The sequence below is a fragment of the Schistocerca cancellata genome, chromosome 2, assembly GCF_023864275.1.
Source record: "Schistocerca cancellata isolate TAMUIC-IGC-003103 chromosome 2, iqSchCanc2.1, whole genome shotgun sequence".
Lineage (NCBI taxonomy): Eukaryota > Metazoa > Arthropoda > Insecta > Orthoptera > Acrididae > Schistocerca > Schistocerca cancellata.
In genome coordinates this window covers 460,186,873-460,211,277 of record NC_064627.1, presented here as the reverse complement: position 1 = coordinate 460,211,277, position 24,405 = coordinate 460,186,873, and the positions used below count along the sequence as shown (strand labels likewise).

At 43.3% G+C, this 24,405-nt stretch overlaps 1 protein-coding gene across 2 annotated transcripts in view; it reads left to right on the top strand.

Annotated features, from left to right (window-relative positions):
- LOC126161962 (COP9 signalosome complex subunit 4) overlaps positions 1–24,405 on the top strand; it is an 81,140-nt gene that overhangs the window by 3,560 nt on the left and 53,175 nt on the right. For both annotated transcript variants that reach the window (XM_049918146.1, XM_049918147.1), the window contains exons 2-3: positions 359–438; positions 18,946–19,064. In XM_049918146.1, coding sequence (XP_049774103.1) covers positions 359–438; positions 18,946–19,064 — 199 coding nt within the window. The remainder of the gene's footprint in view (positions 1–358; positions 439–18,945; positions 19,065–24,405) is intronic.

Genomic DNA, 24,405 nt, shown 5'->3' with positions numbered 1-24,405 from the left:
AATGTTTTGGTTCTATATTGTGTAGACTGTGGGATGTGATGTTCTATACTGTAGTCTGAGTAACAATTTAAGCTGAAAAATGATGGGTTGTGAATTTGCAATATTGTGGGAATAGCTGTAATTCTTGTTATAACATATTATATGCTGGATTTTCATGAGTGGCTTGTGTGACAATTTGATGACATCACAGTCAGATTGGACTGCTGGTATTGGTATATTTCATATTGCCTCATATGCAATGTTTTTGTTTCTATCAGTTACAGGTTATGGTTAAAGGGAAATTAAATAAATTGTAATTATCTATTTACTTATTATAAATTTTATATAGAATTTTACAACAGTGTTTTAAATTTTTCAGGTATCGTGCCATTCTTGAGGCAGTGCTCACCCTACAGGGAAGTGATCTTATTGAAGCTCTGAAGGTCTTCATTGAAGCAAGTGAGTTTGTTTGTGAAGCCACTGGCCACTACGTTGCTTTGCACTAAAAGTTTCTAAAGGTTACTTCTGTTTTAGCAAAAGCTTTCTTATTGTGTGTTATGCTTATCTCCACATTAACCCCCGCCCCCTCTCCCCCCCCCCCCCCCTCCCCCCAAGGGGTTTAGAGCTCGTTTGTGTGTGCATGGTGATTGTGGGCTCCCAAGCCACTGAAGTAAATCTTATTATCTGAGCTGCAGTTTTATTTTGTCTGTATTCTTATTCAGACTTATTCTGTAGAACAGATTCCCAGCTGACAACCTACCTCACTCATAGGATGTCAGTTCTGGTTTCTCCTACTTTGTTCCCTTCTGTTACACCACAAATTTCGGTTAATTTCTCTTCCATCCCCATACTTATGTTTAACTTCCCTGTTTCTCAAATTTTTTTTAGATTGCGTGGGCTGTGTGGGGGTCGGCTGATAGAGGTGGATGTAGATGTCGGATACCTCCATTTGGTAGCCTTCTGACCAAACAGGGATCGATTGTTGGTGCCTGGGTTGTCACCTTCCCATGCCAAGGAGTCGGTGCCTGTCCATTTATGGGTACAGGCTTTATATACACTGACCATCATGCCAGGTGGCCTTTAAACTATCTGGCGGCATTCGAGCGTGGTGAACCCTCATTCAGAGTAGGTGACATCTTGGGGATATTGAGGTCATGAAATGAAATGATCAAAGTTATCAGCTGGTGGCCACTAGATGCCATCACTCATCAGACAGCAATTGAGTGCTGTACATCACAACCCTAGGAACTTTCTCTTCTTGACTACACGATTGTAGAAAACTAGCAAAGTGACTCGTGAACAGTTATTCCCATCAGTACCTAGTTTGCACCCAAACAAATGGAGGGCCCTTTCTACTAAACCAATGTTTTTGTGGAGAATATTGAAAATGTGTTTGGCAATTTCTCTTCCCTTAGCAAAATGGTAAGTAATTACATTTTAATTAGCATAGCAAATCCTACCCAGTCCTGAGTGCTACTCTCCCATAAACAGTTTGGTGAGACACCTGTTACCATCACACCCTACAAGAACCTCTGCATGGTATAGGGATTAAATTTTCACGTGTATATAATGCTGTAGACAAATAAAAAATTATGAAAGCTCTTTCAGAGGTGAGGGATCTGTTTCATACATCATGTACATCAAGGACCACCAAATGAGGTAGACATCAGCACACTCATCCTCACTTTTGAGGAGGTTTTGCTTCCAGAAAAGGTCAAAATTGTGTCGCCACTGCAGTTTGAAGCTATATTTCCTGCCCTTGATGGGATGTTTTAAATGCTGGCACTTTGGGTGTATGTCTTCCCAGTGTACATAAAACCTGATTTTGTGGAGACTGCGGCCAGGCACATCAAAACAATTCACCACGTGTGCTCCCACCTGTCTGTGTCAGTTGTTGGAACAATCGCCCTCCCCATCTCCCGAAGTGTACTAATCTACTCAAGGAATGCAAAAGTCCAAGAATTGAAGGTCACAGATAATCTCTCATTATTTGGAGCTTAGAATTAATTATTGTTGTTTTCAGTCTGTGATATCGACCTTTACCATTGCTTTTGCCAGGTAATCAGCAGTGCCTGGTGTACTTCCTTCCTCGACATTGACATCTGGTGGTCACTCAAATAAATTTGACCATGGGGACAATAGGCCTTCCCATTGTAGCTGAAGGAGCCAGAGAGTGTGAATATCAGGCGTGCCCACTCTTTCTTCTGCCCCTAAACAGATAACAGGTAAGACTTCATAAGAATCTCGACAACCATAAGTTGTAAAAGAGAAGAAGGAAAGACCTCGGGAGAAGATTACTCTGGTGATCCTGCAGGCACCAAATCCCCCACCACACCACTTGACTCCCAACCAATGTTCATTGGCATTCTTCCATTCCTCCTTGTGACAGTGATCCTGGGACATAACCTGCCTTCCTAGCTGCTTCGCGGCTAACAGTTACACCCTCAGCATGATGATCCAGTGGAACTGCACTGGATATAACTGTCCTCTGCTGGAGCTACAGCAACTGAGATCCTCCTTTACTGTGATCTTTCTTGCTCTACAAGAAACGCACTTCACTGATGGCCATTCCTTAACTGTTCAGGGCTACAGTGCACTCTGCTCAAACCATGGTGACCGCGAAAGAGCATCTGAAAACTGTGTACATTGATTTGCTCTGATATAACATTTATTTGGGCACTTACTTGCCTTGAGATGAGCACCTCAATCTAGCAACACCCACCACCACCACCACCCCTTTTCTCCTAGCTTGGGATTTCAGTACGCACCATCTCCTGTGAGGAAGTACTGCTTCGTCTAATAAGGGCTGCCTGATTGACCAGCTTCTTTCTTAGGTTGTTCTGTCTCTCCTCACTGACAGTACTCCTGTCCACTTCAGGCCATGGCACTTTTTCAGCTATTAATCTGTCAGGCTACATCTATGAGGCTGTTTAGATGTCTGATGTGATAACCTGTGCTGCTGGAACTGATATTTCCTTCTCTACAGATGGTTGGTGCCACAGTAGACATAAGTCATTGCAACAACTATTTGTGTGTGTCTAAGGGCCCTGCAAAATCTCAAGTGACATTCTTCACAGTCCACATTCCTCACTTCTAAGTGGTTTCATGCTAAGCCTCACTACCTAATTAAACACAGTAAAAAGGAATGCTGGGAGCACTGTGTCTCGTCCTCGGGAATGTATGCTTCTTCATCCTAGGTGTGGATCGAGCTCTGTTGTTGTGGGGGTCCTCCAGAGATCAATAACTGTTCAGGTGCTCTTCCTTCTGGATGGTGTGTGTTGTTTCTGATGCATTTATTCTTGCAGAACACTTTGTGATAGCATCAGCAACCTCTGTTTCACCTAGCAGTATAATAGAAAACTGTTTCAGCAATAACCGCCATCCCTACCCAAACTCTGGTAAGATTCCTAATCAGATGATCCAACATCCGAATGTTACTGAAAGGCTCCATCTACTTGGTCATCAAACTGTATTTGGCTAGGTGTTTGCAATAGTGAGGTAGTACCATCATCCAAATCCTTAAGCCAGACAACAACCCAACATCCATCAACAGCTACTGATTAATTAGATTCACCTACATGCTCTGCAAACTGCTTAAAAGCATAACAACTTGATCATCACCACTGTTAGTGGGCTAGGGATCTGCTTTGGATGACTGATCACCCCACTGCTGTATGTCAATGTCTTTTGGATTTGTCATAGTTCCCAGTCTGTAGTCTTGGTCAAACACCAGCTCCAAGGTGCCATCCGAGGAGCCTCCACTTGCAACCTTTCCCATTGCTTCAAGTTCCCTCCTGCAAAAATGCGAGTCATAGAAAATTGTTATACCATGGCCCATCCTGACCCAGAACTCTGCTTCAGTTCCCTGTGCTTGGACATTGCAGAACAGTCCCAATTTTTGAGTTCCTCTTTGACAATAGATGACATGATTGTTCCATATTCGTCAACTAAAGACTAGCTGTATGCAGAAACTCAATGCTCTCCGCTCCCTTGTGATGCAAGATTGTGCTAATCTTGCCAATATTTATTGGGCCCTGGTTTTGTCATGATTGGCCTATGGTTGCCAAGTCCACAGCTCATGATCTCGCGGTCATGTTCTCGCTTCCTGAGCACATCATCCTTGTTTCGATTCCCGGTGGGGTCAGTGATGTTCACCTGCCTTGAGATGACTGGGTGTTTGTGCTGTCCTCATCATTTCATCTTCATTCATGAAAGTGGTGAGATTGGACTGAGCAAAGGTCGGGAATTTGTACAGGCGCTGATAACCATGCAAGTTGAGTACCCCACAAACCAAACATCATTATCATCTATGATTGCCAAGTTCATGGTTCAGTGGCACCTTAAGCTTTGAAATTTTTTAACACAATCAATCATTCTAGAAAAAGTCTGGCAATTGGTACCTTCTGGAGTAGTCCTATAAATGTTCTCTTTGCTGAAGCAGGTTCTTCCCTCTTCACTTCCAGCAGTACCAATTCTTGTACTCACTTAAGCAATCACTTATGCAGCCATCCAGCAATTTCATTTTCCTCCAGCTGCAATAAAATCTTTTTTGGTTTACAGGCTGCATAATTTTGAATAAAACACTGAAACTTTGGACAGCTGTCTCCACCATTGTCATCAGGAGTTAAAATCAGCGATTGTTGGCCTGGCATGATGTGCTGCTTGTATAGATGTAATGGTAGCATCCAAAATGTTCCAGAGAGGTGGGAGTGATGCACACACAGAAGGAAAATTGGGCAGCTCCTGGTGGCTCCGTCCTGCCGTGGAACCAGGTGACGTCACATGACGTGAGAGACCAGTGCAAAATTTGCAGCTGCCACTCCCGCGTCCTTTCAATTGTCAACCCTGTGTCTATGCTTTCGCTCAATGTCCAAAGCTGTCTTCAATGCCCTACTAAGTGTGTATGCTTGGTTTCTACATCTACATCTACATTTATACTCCGCAAGCCACCCAACGGTGTGTGGCGGAGGGCACTTTACGTGCCACTGTCATTATCTCTCTTTCCTGTTCCAGTCGCGTATGGTTCGTGGGAAGAACGACTGTCTGAAAGCCTCTGTGCGCGCTCTAATCTCTCTAATTTTACATTCGTGATCTCCTCGGGAGGTATAAGTAGGGGGAAGCAATATATTCGATACCTCATCCAGAAACGCACCCTCTCGAAACCTGGCGAGCAAGCTACACCGCGATGCAGAGCGCCTCTCTTGCAGAGTATGCCACTTGAGTTTGTTAAACATCTCCGTAACGCTATCACAGTTACCAAATAACCCTGTGACGAAACGCGCCGCTCTTCTTTGGATCTTCTCTATCTCCTCCGTCAACCCGATCTGGTACGGATCCCACACTGATGAGCAATACTCAAGTATAGGTCGAAAAGTGTTTTGTAAGCCACCTCCTTTGTTGATGGACTACATTTTCTAAGGACTCTCCCAATGAATCTCAACCTGGTACCCGCCTTACCAACAATTAATTTTATATGATCATTCCACTTCAAATCGTTCCGCACGCATACTCCCAGATATTTTACAGAAGTAACTGCTACCAGTGTTTGTTCAGCTATCATATAATCATACAATAAAGGATCCTTCTTTCTATGTATTCGCAATACATTACATTTGTCTATGTTAAGGGTCAGTTGCCACTCCCTGCACCAAGTGCCTATCCGCTGCAGATCTTCCTGCATTTCGCTACAATTTTCTAATGCTGCAACTTCTCTGTATACTACAGCATCATCCGCGAAAAGCCGCATGGAACTTCCGACACTATCTACTAGGTCATTTATATATATTGTGAAAAGCAATGGTCCCATAACACTCCCCTGTGGCACACCAGAGGTTACTTTAACGTCTGTAGACGTCTCTCCGTTGATAACAACATGCTGTGTTCTGTTTGCTAAAAACTCTTCAATCCAGCCACACAGCTGGTCTGATATTCCGTAGGCTCTTACTTTGTTTATCAGGCGACAGTGCGGAACTGTATCGAACGCCTTCCGGAAGTCAAGGAAAATGGCATCTACCTGGGAGCCTGTATCTAATATTTTCTGGGTCTCATGAACAAATAAAGCGAGTTGGGTTTCACACGATCGCTGTTTCCGGAATCCATGTTGATTCCTACATAGTAGATTCTGAGTTTCCAAAAACGACATGATACTCGAGCAAAAGACATGTTCTAAAATTCTACAACAGATCGACGTCAGAGAGATAGGTCTATAGTTTTGCGCATCTGCTCGACGACCCTTCTTGAAGACTGGGACTACCTGTGCTCTTTTCCAATCATTTGGAACCTTCTGTTCCTCTAGAGACTTGCGGTACACGGCTGTTAGAAGGGGGGCAAGTTCTTTCGCGTACTCTGTGTAGAATCGAATTGGTATCCCGTCAGGTCCAGTGGACTTTCCTCTGTTGAGTGATTCCAGTTGCTTTTCTATTCCTTGGACACTTATTTCAATGTCAGCCATTTTTTCGTTGGTGCGAGGATTTAGAGAAGGAACTGCAGTGCGGTCTTCCTCTGTGAAACAGCTTTGGAAAAAGGTGTTTAGTATTTCAGCTTTACGCTTGTCATCCTCTGTTTCAATGCCATCATCATTCCGGAGTGTCTGGACATGATGTTTCGAGCCACTTACTGATTTAACGTAAGACCAGAACTTCCTAGGATTTTCTGTCAAGTCGGTACCTAGTATTTTACTTTCGAATTCACTGAACGCTTCACGCATAGCCCTCCTTACGCTAACTTTGACATCGTTTAGCTTCTGTTTGTCTGAGAGGTTTTGGCTGCGTTTAAATTTGGAGTGAAGCTCTCTTTGCTTTCGCAGTAGTTTCCTAACTTTGTTGTTGTACCACGGTGGGTTTTTCCCGTCCCTCACAGTTTTGCTCGGCACGTACCTGTCTAAAACGCATTTTACGATTGCCTTGAACTTTTTCCATAAACACTCAACATTGTCAGTGTCGGAACAGAAATTTTCGTTTTGATCTGTTAGGTAGTCTGAAATCTGCCTTCTATTACTCTTGCTAAACAGATAAACCTTCCTCCCTTTTTTATATTCCTATTAACTTCCATATTCAGGGATGCTGCAACGGCCTTATGATCACTGATTCCCTGTTCTGCACTTACAGAGTCGAAAAGTTCGGGTCTGTTTGTTATCAGTAGGTCCAAGATGTTATCTCCACGAGTCGGTCCTCTGTTTAATTGCTCGAGGTAATTTTCGGATAGTGCACTCAGTATAATGTCACTCGATGCTCTGTCCCTACCACCCGTCCTAAACATCTGAGTGTCCCAGTCTATATCTGGTAAATTGAAATCTCCACCTAAGACCATAACATGCTGAGAAAATTTATGTGAAATGTATTCCAAATTTTCTCTCAGTTGTTCTGCCACTAATGCTGCTGAGTCGGGGGGTCGGTAAAAGGAGCCAATTATTAACCTAGCTCGGTTGTTGAGTGTAACCTCCACCCATAATAATTCACAGGAACTATCCACTTCTACTTCACTACAGGATAAACTACTACTAACAGCGACGAACACTCCACCACCGGTTGCATGCAATCTATCCTTTCTAAACACCGTCTGTGCCTTTGTGAAAATTTCGGCAGTATTTATCTCTGGCTTCAGCCAGCTTTCTGTACCTATAACGATTTCAGCTTCGGTGCTTTCTATCAGCGCTTGAAGTTCCGGTACTTTACCAACGCAGCTTCGACAGTTTACAATTACAATACCGATTGCTGCTTGGTCCCCGCATGTCCTGACTTTGCCTCGCACCCGTTGAGGCTGTTGCCCTTTCTGCACTTGCCCGAGGCCATCTAACCTAAAAAACCGCCCAGCCCACGCCACACAACCCCTGCTACCCGTGTAGCCGCTTGTTGCGTGTAGTGGACTCCTGACCTATCCAGCGGAACCCGAAACCCCACCACCCTATGGCGCAAGTCGAGGAATCTGCAGCCCACATGGTCGCAGAACCGTCTCAGCCTCTGATTCAGACCCTCCACTCGGCTCTGTACCAAAGGTCCGCAGTCAGTCCTGTCGACAATGCTGCAGATGGTGAGCTCTGCTTTCATCCCGCTAGCGAGACTGGCAGTCTTCACCAAATCAGATAGCCGCCGGAAGCCAGAGAGGATTTCCTCCGATCCATAGCGACACACATCATTGGTGCCGACATGAGCGACCACCTGTACCCTTCATGGCATCCGGAAGGACCCTTTCCACATCTGGAATGACTCTCCCCGGTATGCACACGGAGTGCACTTTGGTTTTCTTCCCCTCCCTTGCTGCCATATCCCTAAGGGGCCCCATTACGCGCCTGACGTTGGAGCTCCCAACTACCAGTAAGCCCACCCTCTGCGACTGCCCGGATCTTGCAGACTGAGGGGCAACCTCTGGAACAGGACAAGCAGCCATGTCAGGCTGAAGATCAGTATCAGCCTGAGACAGAGCCTGAAACCGGTTCGTCAGACAAACTGGATAGGCCTTCCGTTCAGCCCTCCGGAATGTCTTTCGCCCCCTGCCACACCTTGAGACGACCTCCCACTCTACCACAGGTGAGGGATCAGCCTCAATGCGGGCAGTATCCCGGGCAACCACAGTCGTAGTCCGATCGGGGGATGCGTGGGACGAGCTGGCCGTTAAAACTATTGCTGTTGATACTAATTTTCGCCACTTTGATAACAGAATCTTACTTAGGTGGTGTCGGAGCCAAAACTCTAGTCTGTACAAATTGTACTTATGCCTGTTTCCTAGGCAGTGTTCAGCTATAGACAACTTCCCAAGTTCCCTTGGTTTGATATGTTGTGAATGCTTTGCACAGTGCTCGCCATCAGTGCAAATAGTTTGACCTATGTAAATGCTATTACATCCACAGGGGACACCATACACTCCAGGAACTCGGAGATCTACGTTGTCTGTAACGGAATGCAACATACCTCTTATCTTGGAGATGGGTCAGAACACTGGTTACAGTCAGTGTCCCTTCAGCATGTGTCTTATCTTGCTAATAGTTGCTCCACATTATGGAAGGAACACAGCTGGCTTGGCCTCTTCACCTATTCACAAGGCGTCTTTTCGTCAGTGGCACGTGAAAAGTTTAGCAGTTCCTCTCTTCCTGTAAACATTTTCTCGAAACACGCAGTTCAAATGGTGAAACTGACTCTAGATGGTTGTCACCAGAAATAAACTTTTCCCTCTGTATGTACTTGTTCAGTCCTGCTTTCTTGTGTACAGGGTACCGAAAACCATAGGCACGGCCAGAGGATCCCCACTGCCTCCAGCAGTTAGGAACTTTTTCATGGTGCACTTGGAGGAGCAAGCTCTGAACTCCATGAGGTTGTATTCATCTTGCTTCCTAGAAACGTTGACAGCTTCGTGATAAGGCCTCGAGGTGAAAATGCACTGCAGCAGTTCGTTGACCACATGAATGGTGTCTATCCCAACATTAAATTTACTGTTGAATTGGAGAGGGATGGCAAGCGTCCATTGTTGAATGTTTTGGTTGAATGAAAGACAGGATTCTGGCTTGATTGTGCAGTGTACAAGAAACCTAAGCACACTGACTGTTACTTAAGTGCCAGCAGTTTTCACCACCTTGTACACAAGGAAGTGGTCCTGAATATTTTTGTACAAGCGGTACAGATTATTTCTGACAATGATCACCTAAGAGCCTGAATTTCAGCATTTGAAGCTTCAGAGAAAATGGTTACAGCAAGGGAGAAATTGAGTGCCACCTGTGAGACGCCTCGAGTATCGACAGAAGAGACCAAACCAGCAGTATTCCTTCCATACTATGGCGCAACTACTAGCAAGATAGGCTACGTGCTAAAAAGGCGTGGACTGAGACCAGTGTTCCACTCTGCCTCAAAGGTGAGAGATATGTAATGCACTGTTAAAGGCAACATAGATCTTAAGAGTTCTTGGTTTGTGTGGTGACCCCTGTGGTAGCATTTATATAGATCAAACTATTCACACTGTTACCAAGCATTGTGCAGAGCATTCACATATGGTTGGAAAAGGTGGAAGTTTTGGCCCAAACACAATCGTACTGGGACTCTGTTACCAAAGAACTAGCCAAATTTAGAATCAGCAGCATCAGTTCTAACAGAGACAAGGGGTACATCCTTTGCCCCTCCACAACCAGTTCCGGAAATGTATATAAGGAAATGCAAGCATTGTGGATAGTCGTTAGTGTGTTTAATGAAATGTGTGAGATTACATAAGGATTATTTAAAGTAAATTATTTGGCACTGTATGCCTCATGTGATCTTAATTTAAATAAATTATAAATTGGATACTGGAATGTCCTGGGTGGGGTATAAACAACAGAAGGAGTAATAGAAACAACTTATCATGTAGTTTAGGTGTTGAATTTTAGATAAATTTTACAGGTCAAAAGTGGTGGCTGAAATTTGAATTGCACATCATGTTACGCAGGTTGTATTTGGGAGTGTAATTGAGGCACTTGTACTTCATTATTGGCATTCAGCACGCACCACCTAAAATAGACAGGGAAATCTGCCCTGTGTCATAAGATGTACTAAGACACACATTGTCTGCATGCTCATACATTTGGACATGTATAGGGTATACAGGGAACTAGTGACCCAACCCAGCACTAGAAACTGCGACAGTCTGTGTCTACCTGCCCATTAGGGGTATCATTGTGTAATATATATCTTTTTCGAGACTTGCACACTGTAAAACGTATTCGTAGGTCTAGTGGGAATCTGTCTCCACTATTCCGTTCCTCCAATTTGGGGACTCAGTTGCCCACAAAACCCTGTGGGGCAAAAACATTTCCAGTAGAAGCTAATCAATAGAGTAATTTCTCAGTAGGAACGCTCATGTTTGAACCAGGTCTCCAACACCTGTGATGCCTCGAGGACAGGCATAGGAAATTAGTGGCAATCTTCAGAGCAGATCAGACTAGAACTTGAGGGTTCCTGAGTGTATAACCTCTGAGCACCACAAAATATTATTTACTTAATAAACCATTTCCTTCACACAGGCACACTTCAGTACAGATGTGGAAAATTTTACCAAGAGGTACCTAATCAGTTAGCCTTAGCCCCTTTAGCAAATATTAGTAAAACTTTAGTTTCTCCATAGACACCCACTGTAGGAGACATGATTATTCCAATTGTAATCTTTACTTAAACATCTGGCATTGCCTTAAAAAAACCATTGGTACAATTAAAATTCACAAGAGGTACATTAGACACAGATAAGATTTACATTTATTCTCAGGTCGAAACCATTCTAGTGCAATACTATTAATCTTTGGATTGCTCCACAGAACGACTAACTTAGACCTTGGGTACTCTGCCTTCTTAAGGAAATAAGTAGTACAAGCAAAATATACAAGAGGTACAAAAGATGTAAATGAAGTTTGCCCTTAATCAACAGGCCTTAGCCCTTTAACAGTATTATTTAATCCTTAATTGCTCTGTAGAATCCCAGAGGTTCCAGTTCCACTTTGACTTAGACCTTGAGCACTGTCTCTTCGTTGTTGTTGTTGTTGTTTTGTTGTTGTTGTTGTTGTCCTCAGTCCTGAGACTGGTTTGATGCAGCTCTCCATGCTACTCTATCCTGTGCAAGCTTCATCATCTCCCAGTACTTACTGCAACCTACATTGTTCCGAATCTGCTTAGTATATTCATCTCTTGGTCTCCCTCTATGATTTTTACCCTCCACGCTGCCCTCCAATGCTAAATTTGTGATCCCTTGATGCCTCAGAACATGTCCTACCAACCGGTCCCTTCTTCTTGTCACGTTGTGCCACAAACTCCTCTTCCCCCTAATTCTATTCAATACTTCATCATTAGTTATGTGATCTACCCATCTAATCTCCAGCAGTCTTCTGTAGCACCACATTTAGAAAGCTTATAGTCTCTTCTTGTCCAAACTATTTATCGTCCATGTTTCACTTCCATACGTGGCTACACTCCATAAAAATACTTTCAGTAACGACTTCCTGACACTTAAATCTATACTCGGTGTTAACAAATTTCTCTTCTTCAGAAACGCTTTCCTTGCCATTGCCAGTCTACATTTTATATCCTCTCTACTTCGACTATCATCAGTTATTTTGCTCCCCAAATAGCATAACTCCTTTACTACTTGAAGTCTCATTACCTAATCTAATTCCCTCAGCATCACACGACTTAATTAGACTACATTCCATTATCCTCGTTTTGCTTTTGTTGATGTTCATCTTGTATCCTCCTTTCAAGACACTGTCCATTCCGTTCAACTGCTCTTCAAAGTCCTTTGCTGTCTCGGACAGAATTACAGTGTCATCGGCGAACCTCTTCTCCATGGATTTTAATTTCGATTCCGAATTTTTCTTTTGTTTCCTTTACTGCTTGCTCAATATACGGATTGAATAACATCGGGGACAGGTTACAACCTTGTCTCACTCCCTTCCCAACCACTGCTTCCCAGTCATGTCCCTCAACTCTTATAACTGCCATCTGGTTTCTGTACAAATTGTAAATAGCCTTTAGCTCCCTGTATTTTATCCCTGCCACCTTTAGAATTTGAAAGAGAGTATTCCAGTCAATATTGTCAAAAGCTTTCTCTAAGTCTACAAATGCTAGAAACTCAGGTTTGCCTTTCCTTAATCTTTCTTCTAAGATACGTCGTAAGGTCAGTATTGCCTCACGTGTTTCAACATTTCTTTGGAATCCAAACTGATCTTCCCCGAGGTTGGCTTCTACCAGTTTTTCCATTTGTCTGTAAAGAATTGGCGTTAGTATTTTGCAGCTGTGACGAATTAAACTGATAGTTTGGTAATTTTCACATCTGTCAACACCTGCTTTCTTTGGGATTGTAATTATTATTTTCTTCTTGAAGTCTGAGGGTATTTCGCCTGTCTCATACATCTTGCTCACCAGATGGTAGAGTTTTGTCAGGACTGGCTCTCCCAAGGCCATCAGTAGTTCTAATGAAATGTTGTCTACTCCTGGGGCTTTGTTTTGACTCAGGTCTTTCAGTGCTCTGTCAAACTCTTCACACAGTATCATATCTCCCATTTCGTCTTCATCTACATCCTCATCCATTTCCATAATATTGTCCTCAAGTACATTGCCCTTGTATGGACTCCTTCCACCTTTCTGCTTTCCCTTCTTTGCTTAGAACTGAGTTTCCATCTGAGCTCTTGATATTCATACAAGTGGCTCTCTTTTCTCCAAAGGTCTCTTTAATTTTCCTGTAGGCAGTATCTATCGTACGCCTAGTGAGATAAGCCTCAATATCCTTACATTTGTCCTCTAGCCATCCCTGCTTAGTCATTTTGGACTTCCTGTCAACCACATTTTTGAGACGTTTGTATTCCTTTTTGCCAGCTTCATTTACTGCATTTTTATATTTTTTCCTTTCATCATTTAAACTCAATATGTCTTCTGTTACCCAAGGATTTTTACTAGCCCTCGTCTTTCTACCTACTTGATCCTCTGCTACCTTCACTATTTTGTCTCTCAAAGCTACTCCATTCTTCTTCTACTGTATTTCTTTCCCCTATTGTTGTCAATCGTTCCCTAATGCTCTCCCTGAAGCTCTGTACAACCTCTGGTTCTTTCAGTTTATCCAGGTCCCATCTCCTTAAATTCCCACCTTTTTGCACTTTCTTCAGTTTTAATCTACAGTTCATAACCAATAGATTGTGGTCAGAGTCCACATCTGCCCCTGGAAATGTCTTAAAATTTAAAACCTGGTTCCTAAATCTCTGTCTTACCATTATATAATCTATCTGAAACCTTCTAGTATCTCCAGGATCCTTCTATGTATACAACCTTCTTTCATGATTCTTGAAACAAATGTTAGCTATGACTAAGTTATCCTCTGTGCAAAATTCTACCAGACGGCTTCCTCTTTCATTTCTGACCCCCAATCCATATTCACCTACTATGTTTCCTTCTCTCCCTTTTCTTACTCTCGAATTCCAGTCACCCATGACTATTAAATTTTCGTCTCCCTTCACTACCTGAATAATTTCTTTTATCTCATCATACATTTCATCAATTTTTTCATCATCTGCAGAGCTAGTTGGCATATAAACTTGTACTACTGCAGTAGGCATGGGCTTTGTATCTATCTTGGCCACAATAATGTGTTCACTATGCTGTTTGTAGTAGCTTACCTGTACTCCTATTTTTTAAATTCATTATTAAACCTACCCATGCATTACCCCTATTTGGTTTTGTATTTATAACCCTGTATTCACGTGACCAAAAGTCTTGTTCCTCCTGCCACCGAACTTCACTAATTCCCACTATATCTAAGTTTAACCTAACATTTCCCTTTTTAAATTTTCTAACCTACCTGCCCAATTAAGGGATTAAGGGATCTGACATTCCACCCTCCAATCCGTAGAACACCAGTTTTCTTTCTCCTGATAACGACGTCCTCTTGAGTAGTCCCTGCCCGGGGATCCGAATGGGGGACTATTTTACCTCTAGAATATTTTACCCAAGAGGATGCCATCATCATTTAACCATACAGTAAAGCTGCATGCCCCCGGGAAAAATTTCTTCTTTAAGAAATCAAATTACACAAGAGACAGATAAGATTTGTGCTGAATTGTGCGCTGAAGCCCTTTTGGCAAAGTACTGTTAAACCTGGAATTTCTGCACAGGCACATACCCCTTTTATCAACCAGTGATAAACCCTACCTCAAGAACGGCTCTTAATTCCAGCAAACACACACTGGGGACTAACCCTTGCTTGGCAAACAATCTAATAATTAGAGCTTTCAAAATATATACACCCATAAGGAATGAGCCTACTAATAGTTAACGAAGTTAGCAAGCATCGCCCTTCAAACGCAATGAATATGAACTTAGATATTGGGGCACTGTCCCTTCATCCGATAATTATTCAAGCAGTTAAAAATACACAAGAAATACAAGGTCACACGCTGAATTAATGGGCCTTACCTTTTTATTGTAAAACAATCTAACAATCAAAATTTCCAGTGCCATGAACCACTGCAACCACAGCAACTCATCAGGTGTCACTCCTTCAAGAACAGAGTATAGCTAGACATTGGGCACTTAAGAAAAATAATCAGAGCAGTTGTAATGGACAAGATATGCTAAGCTACAATCATTTGAATTCAGCAAATAATTCACAGGTGATTAGATAGGAAGAGAAATTTTATGGGCATAGCCCTGCAGGAAAATTGCTTGCTTCTAGACAAGAATTCAGCAAACAGTTCAGTGCTGAGTGAATTAAGCAATCCAAGCATACAGTGGTAGATATCAAGGTAAGGACAGGATGATATGGTATTTGCTTTGCCAAGAAGTTGCTGAAACTGAACAACAATTGAAAGCAACTTTAAAGTAAAATTTCATAATAATTAACCAGATATGGGGCCCCCACTAGGTACATAAAAGCACAGGACTTGTGCCCAGTTCGTCTCTTTACACCACACACTCGCACAGTGCCCACATTTAATACCACTCAAATTTGTACAGGTTTCTGCAGCAGAGGAAACATGTAGTTAAACACCATGCAACTTTAATGTTGCTCAAGAGCATCACAACACAGCCTCATTCAGCTATGCAAACCACTGCTTATAATCATTCTGCCATATGCATAAGGCACTGGCACGTTTATAAAAACAGCACAAGGTAGAACAAGCAGTCTTGCTGTACTGCAAGGAAGGACAGTTGTTCATCTCTGTTCCACAACAAACTCTTAAAATTGGAATCTCTTAGCTGAATAGTTGAACAGCCTGTAAACTAAAGATACTTAGCCTACACAGATGGACAAATAGGTTCGCCAAACCCAGAATTGAAGTCTAGCGCATAAGTCCATTGTTACAGCGTGTCACTTCACTTCCCGGGTGGACAGCAACAAAGCAACATACTGATCAGAAAGTCACCCAAACCTGCTGTTGGCAGATACCAAAACACTTCTTTACAGCATGATAACATGGGCCCAGCGATCAACCACATGACCAACCCAATGTTAAAGGCTCAATGCAGAACTCAGACTTAATGCCCTCTGTGAACTTCAACCAAATGCTCGCTTGTTCACCAAAGGTGTCTTAAGAACTTGCCGCAAGAGTGCACATGCATACCTACCAACAGGAGCCCAAAAACTTTGCATTTGCATCAGTGATGTGCTGTCAGTAAGTATCGATACAGCTGTATCAGCCTGAGCATCTCTGATCCAATGGAAAGCCTATGAAGATATCCGTGATAAATGACCACTTCTCTCTCTCTTTCTGTGTGTGTGTGTGTGTGTGTGTGTGTGTGTGTGTGTGTGTGTGTCACTTTATCATGCCCTCTGCACTATGGCAGCAAAGGAAATAGCTGCGGCTAATTGAGGGCATAGACGGATACTCTGGCACAAACTCCACCCTTGAATGGACATTTAATTGATTCAGTGACATTAAAGTTGTGTTAATAAACCTGAGTGACAGCTCCATTGCTGGGGTGTGAACAGTCCATAACGTCTGTGAGCTCACTCACCATCATCTCAAGTACAAACTAAATGTTACTGCATTTATGGCTGTCGGGCATCCAAGACAGATTCGGCATCTCTATCAATGTCAGTATTCATACCAACCCTCAGTGATTCCCGAACTTCTTGTGGTGTACTTCATTCAAATGTCTTCATGCAGCAACTACTGTCCATCTTTCATGACCTGCGTATGCTTTGCAAAACAAAAAAACTTATTCTCCCATGCACAGCTCCTAGAATTGTAGTGTTTTGTACAGGTAATGAAAGCTCTGCAGTGCTTTAGCAGTGTGTGTACACATTTTCCCTGGACCGAATAAAATCCGCAACTGAATGCTTACCCACTTGTGGTGGGAGAATATTATTCTTCCTACCTGAGACCAGGAAAAACCCCAAATTTTGAGTAATTACTGACTAATCTCTCTTAATGAATGGGTTTCGTATAAATCATTTGAAAGAATGTTGAACTGACAATTGTGTTGCTATCTGGAAGCCAGAGGACATCTATCCTAATTTCAAAGTGGCTTTCAGGAACATTGTGGCCTACTAAAGACCATATAATCCATCTGAAATCTCCAATGTGAAATGCTTTTGTGGACTGTTAATATCTGATAGCAGTGTTCGATTTGCAGAATGTGCAGGATACTGATTGGTGCTGCCTCATTCTGTCTCCACTACGTGAGTGGGGTTTTCAGGATTTCTTACTGATTTTTCTATAAACTTCCTATGCCTCTGACTGTTCTAGATATGGGTAGGTTCAGTTGTCAGCAATTAATATGTAAAACAGAAAGAAGCCCCTCAGGGTTCAGTTTTGAATCTTGCCCTCACCATCGAAATTGATGGTGTAGTGGCCACCGTGGGACCCACGTGTTCATTGTTTGTGGTAAGTTGTACACTGATGGCAGCACAATGAGAACACCGCTCAGGTAAACAATGTAGAACAGTTTCATTAAATATTTGAGAACACAATTCTTCTTGATGGAGCTTTAAGTAACATAGAAATGAAAGTTCACTGATAGTTTGAGTACCAGTAAGGCAGCAGTGGACTTACTGCTTCTTTTGGCAGTTACCGGAGGCTCTGTGAGCAACAGGTCAACATGTTGTTGTATGGAACATTTGCCAACATATGTTACGAGTGCGGATCAGTGCTAGACTGCCAGGTGCTTGTACGTGTTGTGGCACCCGTGGGACAGGGTGTGTCACAGGTTTCTGTCTTGTAGGAAGAACAGAGCAGTTTCTCCATGTGGATGACTTTGCCAGCAGTATGGTTCCACTTCATTGCTAAGTACCATCTTCAAGGGACTATATTGAATGTACAAAATGGGTGTTGCATAATGTAATACAGATGAGCATTTGGGTACTGTACTGGATATTACATAAAGATTTAAACTTATCAGTAGTTCAAAATAAGCATTTTATTTCGGAATTGTTGCGTAGGTGGAAAATGATTTATGTGCAATTAAGTAAGGCTGTGAACCCTGCATGAATGAATTGACAGTTTGTTATATTGGACAGTGGCTTCAAAATAATTTCGAAGAAGTGGCATGCCTGCACACTCAAATAATCAGTTTGTACATCTTAAACCCATACATATTTTTCCACCATGCAGTCAACATATAACGTCATTCTCATCCCAGAAGTATTCTAGTTCCTGGAACAAGCTGTGTCCCTGAAATAATTGGTCTTAATTTACATTAATTTTTTCAGTCTTTGCATTTCTTTTCAGTAAATATTCATTTCTTCATTCTTTTAATTTTCTATTCCTTTTATTTTCTGACCTATCTACTCTCTTTGCCCCATATCTCATGTCTACCATGTATAATGCATTTCGTTTTCCTCTCTCTCCACTCTTTCTCGATGTTATGTCAGTAATTTATCTTGGTTATTACCCAGTATTCCATCTTTAAGCTCTCGGGTTTTCAAATCTCGTCTGGTGCTTTCATCTATCCAATGATATTGTATTTCCAGAACCTGATTATTTTTTTGACATATGTTTATGAACTGATGTTCTTGATCAGTCTTCATAATGAGGGGTGTCGTTGAGCATTTCTGTGTGAGTATGTACCAATACATAAAGCATGAAGGATAGTAACTGGCAAAGATGTGTATGTAAGATTTCAAAATATCAGAAATTCGCCTTATTATCTCAATTTTTGGAATTCATTCACAAAAGCTGTGATCATTCAAATCAACAGGGGATACTTCATAGGCAACAAACACATTTGTGAGAATAATCTGTGGATGTTGCATCTTGAATTTTTCCACTCCTGTTCAGTCAGCCTTGTTGAGTCTGACTGCTGTGGATATGTAAAACTACATTTTCAAAATTTTATGTTCTTAATTTTACATTAACGTATGAGAGAAATGAGAAGCATTGTGTTTTTCATTAATATAATGTAAATTTTTCGTATTTGTGTACAGCTACTAATAAAATCACCCAAGTTGTCCTTTTGTACATTCACAGTAATCCCAGTTGCTGTGTACAGTGATGTGATTCTGAAACATTTGTTTTATTTCACCTTGCAGTTGTGAATGAAAATGTAAGTCTGGTAATATCACGCCAAATTCTCACTGATGTCAGCACTCAGTTGGCCGTTGCACCTGACCCCATTTCAAAAGCAGTGTCTCATTACACTCTTGACAAGGTAAGTATGTTTGTTTTTGTTTGACTTTATTATGTACTTATATCATGTACTTACCACTGAGGGTTCAGACCTTGGTATAGAAAGATACACCAACTATGGGTAGTTGTTGCTGCCCTGCCTGTGGAAGCAGAACTGAAAACGGTTCACCCATTTCTCACTCACATGAAAGTGTTGAAATTCATGGCCACACAGTTCATTTTTTTCAGCTATATCCAGGTGTAACAGTCCACAAGGATTCTGTAAAAAATATTAGTGGTTATCATTAACTTGCAGCTCTACAGATCATTTTCTATCTTCTGTTGTAATTTTTTTTTTAATTATAAGAAGCTATTCATTGTTTGTACTGTTTTCTTTCCTTGACACTATAGTGAAAATACCCTTCCGTCAAAAATCCAGAATATATATTCATGTTTGTTACTGTTTCAATGATAATTGTAATTTTTATTTTATAGAAATGTTTTGTTCTTCATTGTGTCTGATAGCTTATTATGTATTTTACTCCCTGGGCACTGAAGAAACGTCTTCAAAGTTCATCCCGGTAAATTTAGGTCACTTCACATGTATTATGCATTTCATTAATACTTATTTATCGTTACTCAGGTGTTTACACAGAAAGTATATTAGCAGTTTGGAGGTATGACTGATTTGTCTCGTGTAAGCTGTCATCACAAAAATTTGGACTTTTCATATGGCATTACCATCAAATTATCCATCTCCAGCTGCAACTACTCCTTCCACAATTACCTCCATCTGTTCAGATTTATCCAGTCCGTAGCCATCACCAACCTAGTTCTGCAAAAATCAGGCTCAAACTTCCTTGCAATACCTTCTCTCCATCTGTAAAATTCTCCTGCTGTGCAATCTCAAATTACTATATCCCATCTTTCAGACTGAAACTCTTGCCCTCCAGGAACTAGAGTAGCATCCACAATGCCACCTCAAACTCTCCAACCTGTTTGCCTCCTACTCCTACCTTGGATTACCACTATCCATCACCTCAACAGCAACCTCCAAATCTTGTGCAAATCCCCTCATAGTTGACAAACCCTGCCTTGCAGACCTACCTTTACCATACCCTCAAAAATTCCGTCCCAACACATACAGAATCCAGAACATCAACAGCCTAAAGTCATGAAAGTTTCCTCTAGAAGCCTTAATGTCACAGAAGTCATTACTAAGGCCTTACCTTTTACGCAACTCCCAAATTCAATCATGCAGGACTTGTTAAAGACGTCTCCTCCTCCTGGTCTTTGTAGTGGAAACACTTTTTTGCTACCAACCCAGCCAATCGCTCAACCCAAGACCATTGTTGAATGCTGCTTTACTCGGTTCACTCCTCAATCCAGTCGTGATTCCCCTCCCCCCCCCCCCCCTCCCCCCATTGCCCCCCAAATCACCCTCATTAACTTTCCAGAATTTCTTAACCTCAAACCTTATCTTGCCACCATTCCCAAATCTCTCAGCAAGCAAACTAATCTTACATCCACAGAAAGAAGAGCAGTCCACCACCTGAAAACTGATTCTAACCTTGCAGTACTATCTGCTGACAAAGGCTCCACAACTATGGTTTTGAATTGCAAAAATTACATGGCAGAGGGACTCTGCCAGCTGTCAGATTCATCCACATACAAAGCCTGTCACATTGACCCCATTCCAAAACTTCAACATTATCTCCAGTCTCTCCTCAAATCAATAGGCCCATCCTAGAACCCTTCCCTGAGTCTCTCTGACCCCTAACATCGCACTTCTATGTTACCCAACCACTTGGGATGCCCCATTATGGATGGTTACTGTACCTACCTGAAAGTGTGTCTGGTTTTGCAGACCATCTCCTTCAGCATGTTAACCACAACTCTCCTATATAAAAGACACCAACCATTTCCTGCACTGACTCCACACAATTCCTGTTACTTTGCCACGGGGTGCTTTGCTCATCATTGTTGATGACACCTCACTTTACACAATCAACCCTAATGACCATGGCCTAGCCACTGTCGAGCACTACCTTTCCCAAGCCCAATGGATTCCCAACCTACAACCTCCTTCCTGGTCACCATGACCAACTATATCTTCACCCACATTTACTTCTCTGTTGAAGGCATCACCTATAATCGGATTCAGGGTACAGCAGTGGGCTAACCACCCAGCATCTTCATGATCTTTATTAAAGGTGAAGATATTCTATCCACATTCCTCCAGAATCTCATCACCTGCCCCCCGCCCCAATTCACTTCACCTGGTCCTCCTTGACCCAACAAGCCACATTCCTCGATGTTTACCATCAACTCAAGGATGGCTACATCAGTACCTCAGTCCATATCAAACCTCCCAACCACCAGCAATAACTGCACTTTAACAACTGCCCCTCATTCCATACCAAGAAGTCCCTTCCATACAGCCTAGCCACCTTTGGCTATCACATCTGTGGTGATGAGCAGTCCCGCTCAGAATATACCAAGGGGCTCATTGAGAACTCACAGACCATAATTATCCTGCCAACCTTGTATAGAAATAGATCTCCTATGCCTTACCTCTCCAGTCACCCCCACCTGCCAAAGTCCAACCGTCCAGCCACATAGAGGCGTCCCTTTGTGACTCAGTACCTCCAGTTACTGAATCACATTTTCTGCCAGGGTTTAGACTACTGGCATCCACCGAACTTGCACAATATCCCCATTGATTCCTACTCCATCCCTGCTCCCAACACATTGCCTCGGGGCTCATATTCCTATAATAGACCTAGATTCGGATCTCTCATACATTCTCACACACACCTACTCCAGTCCTGTCACACACAAGTCACCTATCCCATCAAAGGTAGAGCTATCTTTGAAAGCAATCATGTGAGCTACAGGCTAAGCTGCAACCACTGTGCATTATACATCGGCAAGATATCCAACCTTTCTGTCCACATGAATGGCAGACAAACTGTGGCCAAGAAACAGCTGGACCACCTGGTTGCTGAGCATGCTGCCCAACACGACGTTTTTCACTTCAGTGGCTGCTCCACAGCCTGTGCCATCTGCATCCTTTGTACTAACACTAGCTTTCCTGAATTGCACAGGTGGGAACTCTCCCTGCAATAGACCCTACATTCTTGTTGACCCACTCGCCTCAATCTTTGTTAGTCACTGTCCTTCACCCAGCTATCCCCTTCCCTGTTCCCACAATGCTCTCTCCTTTTCCACATCCTTCCATCTGTCACTCCTCCTCCTCCTCCTCCTCCTCCTCCCCCTCCCTCCTCCTCCTCCTCCTCCCCCCCCCCCCCCCCCCCTCCAGGTCCGGAGGTTAGAATAGGCCCAAGCTATTCCTGCCTGTCATAAGAGGCGACTAAAAGAAGTCACTCACATTTCGGCTTTTGTGATGGTCCCCTGTAGGGTTTGACCTCTGTTTTTCAAAATTTTCCTGAAGAGTGAGCCAATTGGGGAAGTGTGACTTACATGGTGCATCATATCCATCGTGCATTGAGATCTTTAGCCCACTCCCTTGTCATCGCATTGCAATCCCGCTCATTCTCCATCTCTTGGGTGAGGACACCTTCCTGGGTGTTTTTTCCACCATGCGCTATGAAGTGTCACTTTCTGTGCCAACAATGATCATGAACTTCTTTGCACCTCGTATCCAGCATGGTAGCCAGTCCATTATGGTGGGGCCACCATGTACCCTGTTGGTTGTAGCCTCCTGACAACATAGGGATCCTTTTGCTGATGCCTACACTGCTAACTCCCCACATATGCCAAGGAGTAGATGCCTGTCACTTTGGGGCATTGGGACTCCTGGCAATGGCCATCCAGCCAGGTGGCCTTTGCTGCAGCTGCGTGGCACACGTGGGGAGGGCTCCTGGTCGGAGTGGGTGGCGTCAGGGTAGATGACATGCCATGAAGCGTAGTACATCACCTCTTGCTGGTGGTTCGCTGCCAGCAGTCTCTAAGCGGGCAAAGTCTAACTGCAATTCTAAGAAATATGACACCAAATAGTTCTGATCCCTGGCCACACCATGGGAGGAACACCAGGCTAAGGATGGCAGTGAAGCTTATTCACCCCTGTATGTCATATGTACCAGAGTTGATGGGGAATTTTTCATGTCCATGAAGCCTCAGTTTTTTGTGGAGCATTTGGAGGACAAGTTTGGGGAGGTGGAGGGCTTGTGCAAAATGCGCTCTGGGTCAGTTTTGATAAAATCGGCATCCTCTGCCAGTCACGAGCATTACTCGCTTGTGGCAAGTTGGGGGATGTTTCTGTTACCATTATGCCCCATAAGAGCTTAAATAGGGTTCAGGGTATTATATTTCACAGGGACCTTCTTTTGCAGTCTGACGACACGCTGCACGCCAATTTAGAGCAGCAAGGTGTTCATTACATCCGGTGCGTCCATCGGGGTCCGAGGGACAACCAGGTTTCCACCACTGGTATCATCATCTTGGCCTTCGAGGATGACACATTGCATGAGAAGGTCAAGGTGATGGTCTACCGCTGTGAAATCAAGCCATATATTCCTCCCCCTGTGCGGTGCTTTAAGTGCTGGAAGTTCGGCCATATGTCTTCCTGCTGTACTTCCAGCCCCGCCTGTCAAGATTGTGGACGTCCATCGCATCCCAATACTCCTGTGCCCCGCCTCCCATCTGTGTCAACTGTGGAGAGCATCATTCACCTTGCTTGCCAGACTGCAGGATTTTACAGAAAGGGAGGAAAATTGTGGAATATAAGACCCTGGGCCAACTGACCTACACTGAGGCTAAGAGGAAATTTGAGTGCCTACATCCTGTGGCTAGACCACCTCATATGTTGCCGCCACGAGAACAGTTGTCGCCCCATCAGTTCCTTGAATTCCTGTCTCCTCTCAGAACCAGGAGACTACACCTGCCCCCTTGATGGTGGGGGGCACTTCCCTCCCTGTTGCCCCCGCGCCACTTACTTCGGGAGCAACACCCCCTCAACCATTGGGGATTTCAGTCCCCATTTCTGAGCCAGAGAAGCGTAAGTCTTCTTCGGCTCCTCTCGCTAGGAAGGGGTCCCTTGGGGTCACTCCCTTCCCAGGCTTCTGCTAGTGTGAAAGATGACACCCACTAGTGGCTGAAGAGCCCAAAAGCAGCTGGTCTTAGGGCTTCATGCTCATCCTCTGTCCCAGAGACTGATTCAGTGAAAACCAAGGAACAGTTCAAAAAATTGATAAGGAGACCCCCAAGAACAAGCAACTTGCAGTGGCACCCACGCCACCACTACTCACAAGCTATGCGTCTGAGGGTGGGTTGGAGATTAAGGCGTCTGCTGAGGACCTGGATCTCGCTGGACCCTCAGACACAGTGGATATCTTATGTGCACACCAGTTCTTTTAAAAGAC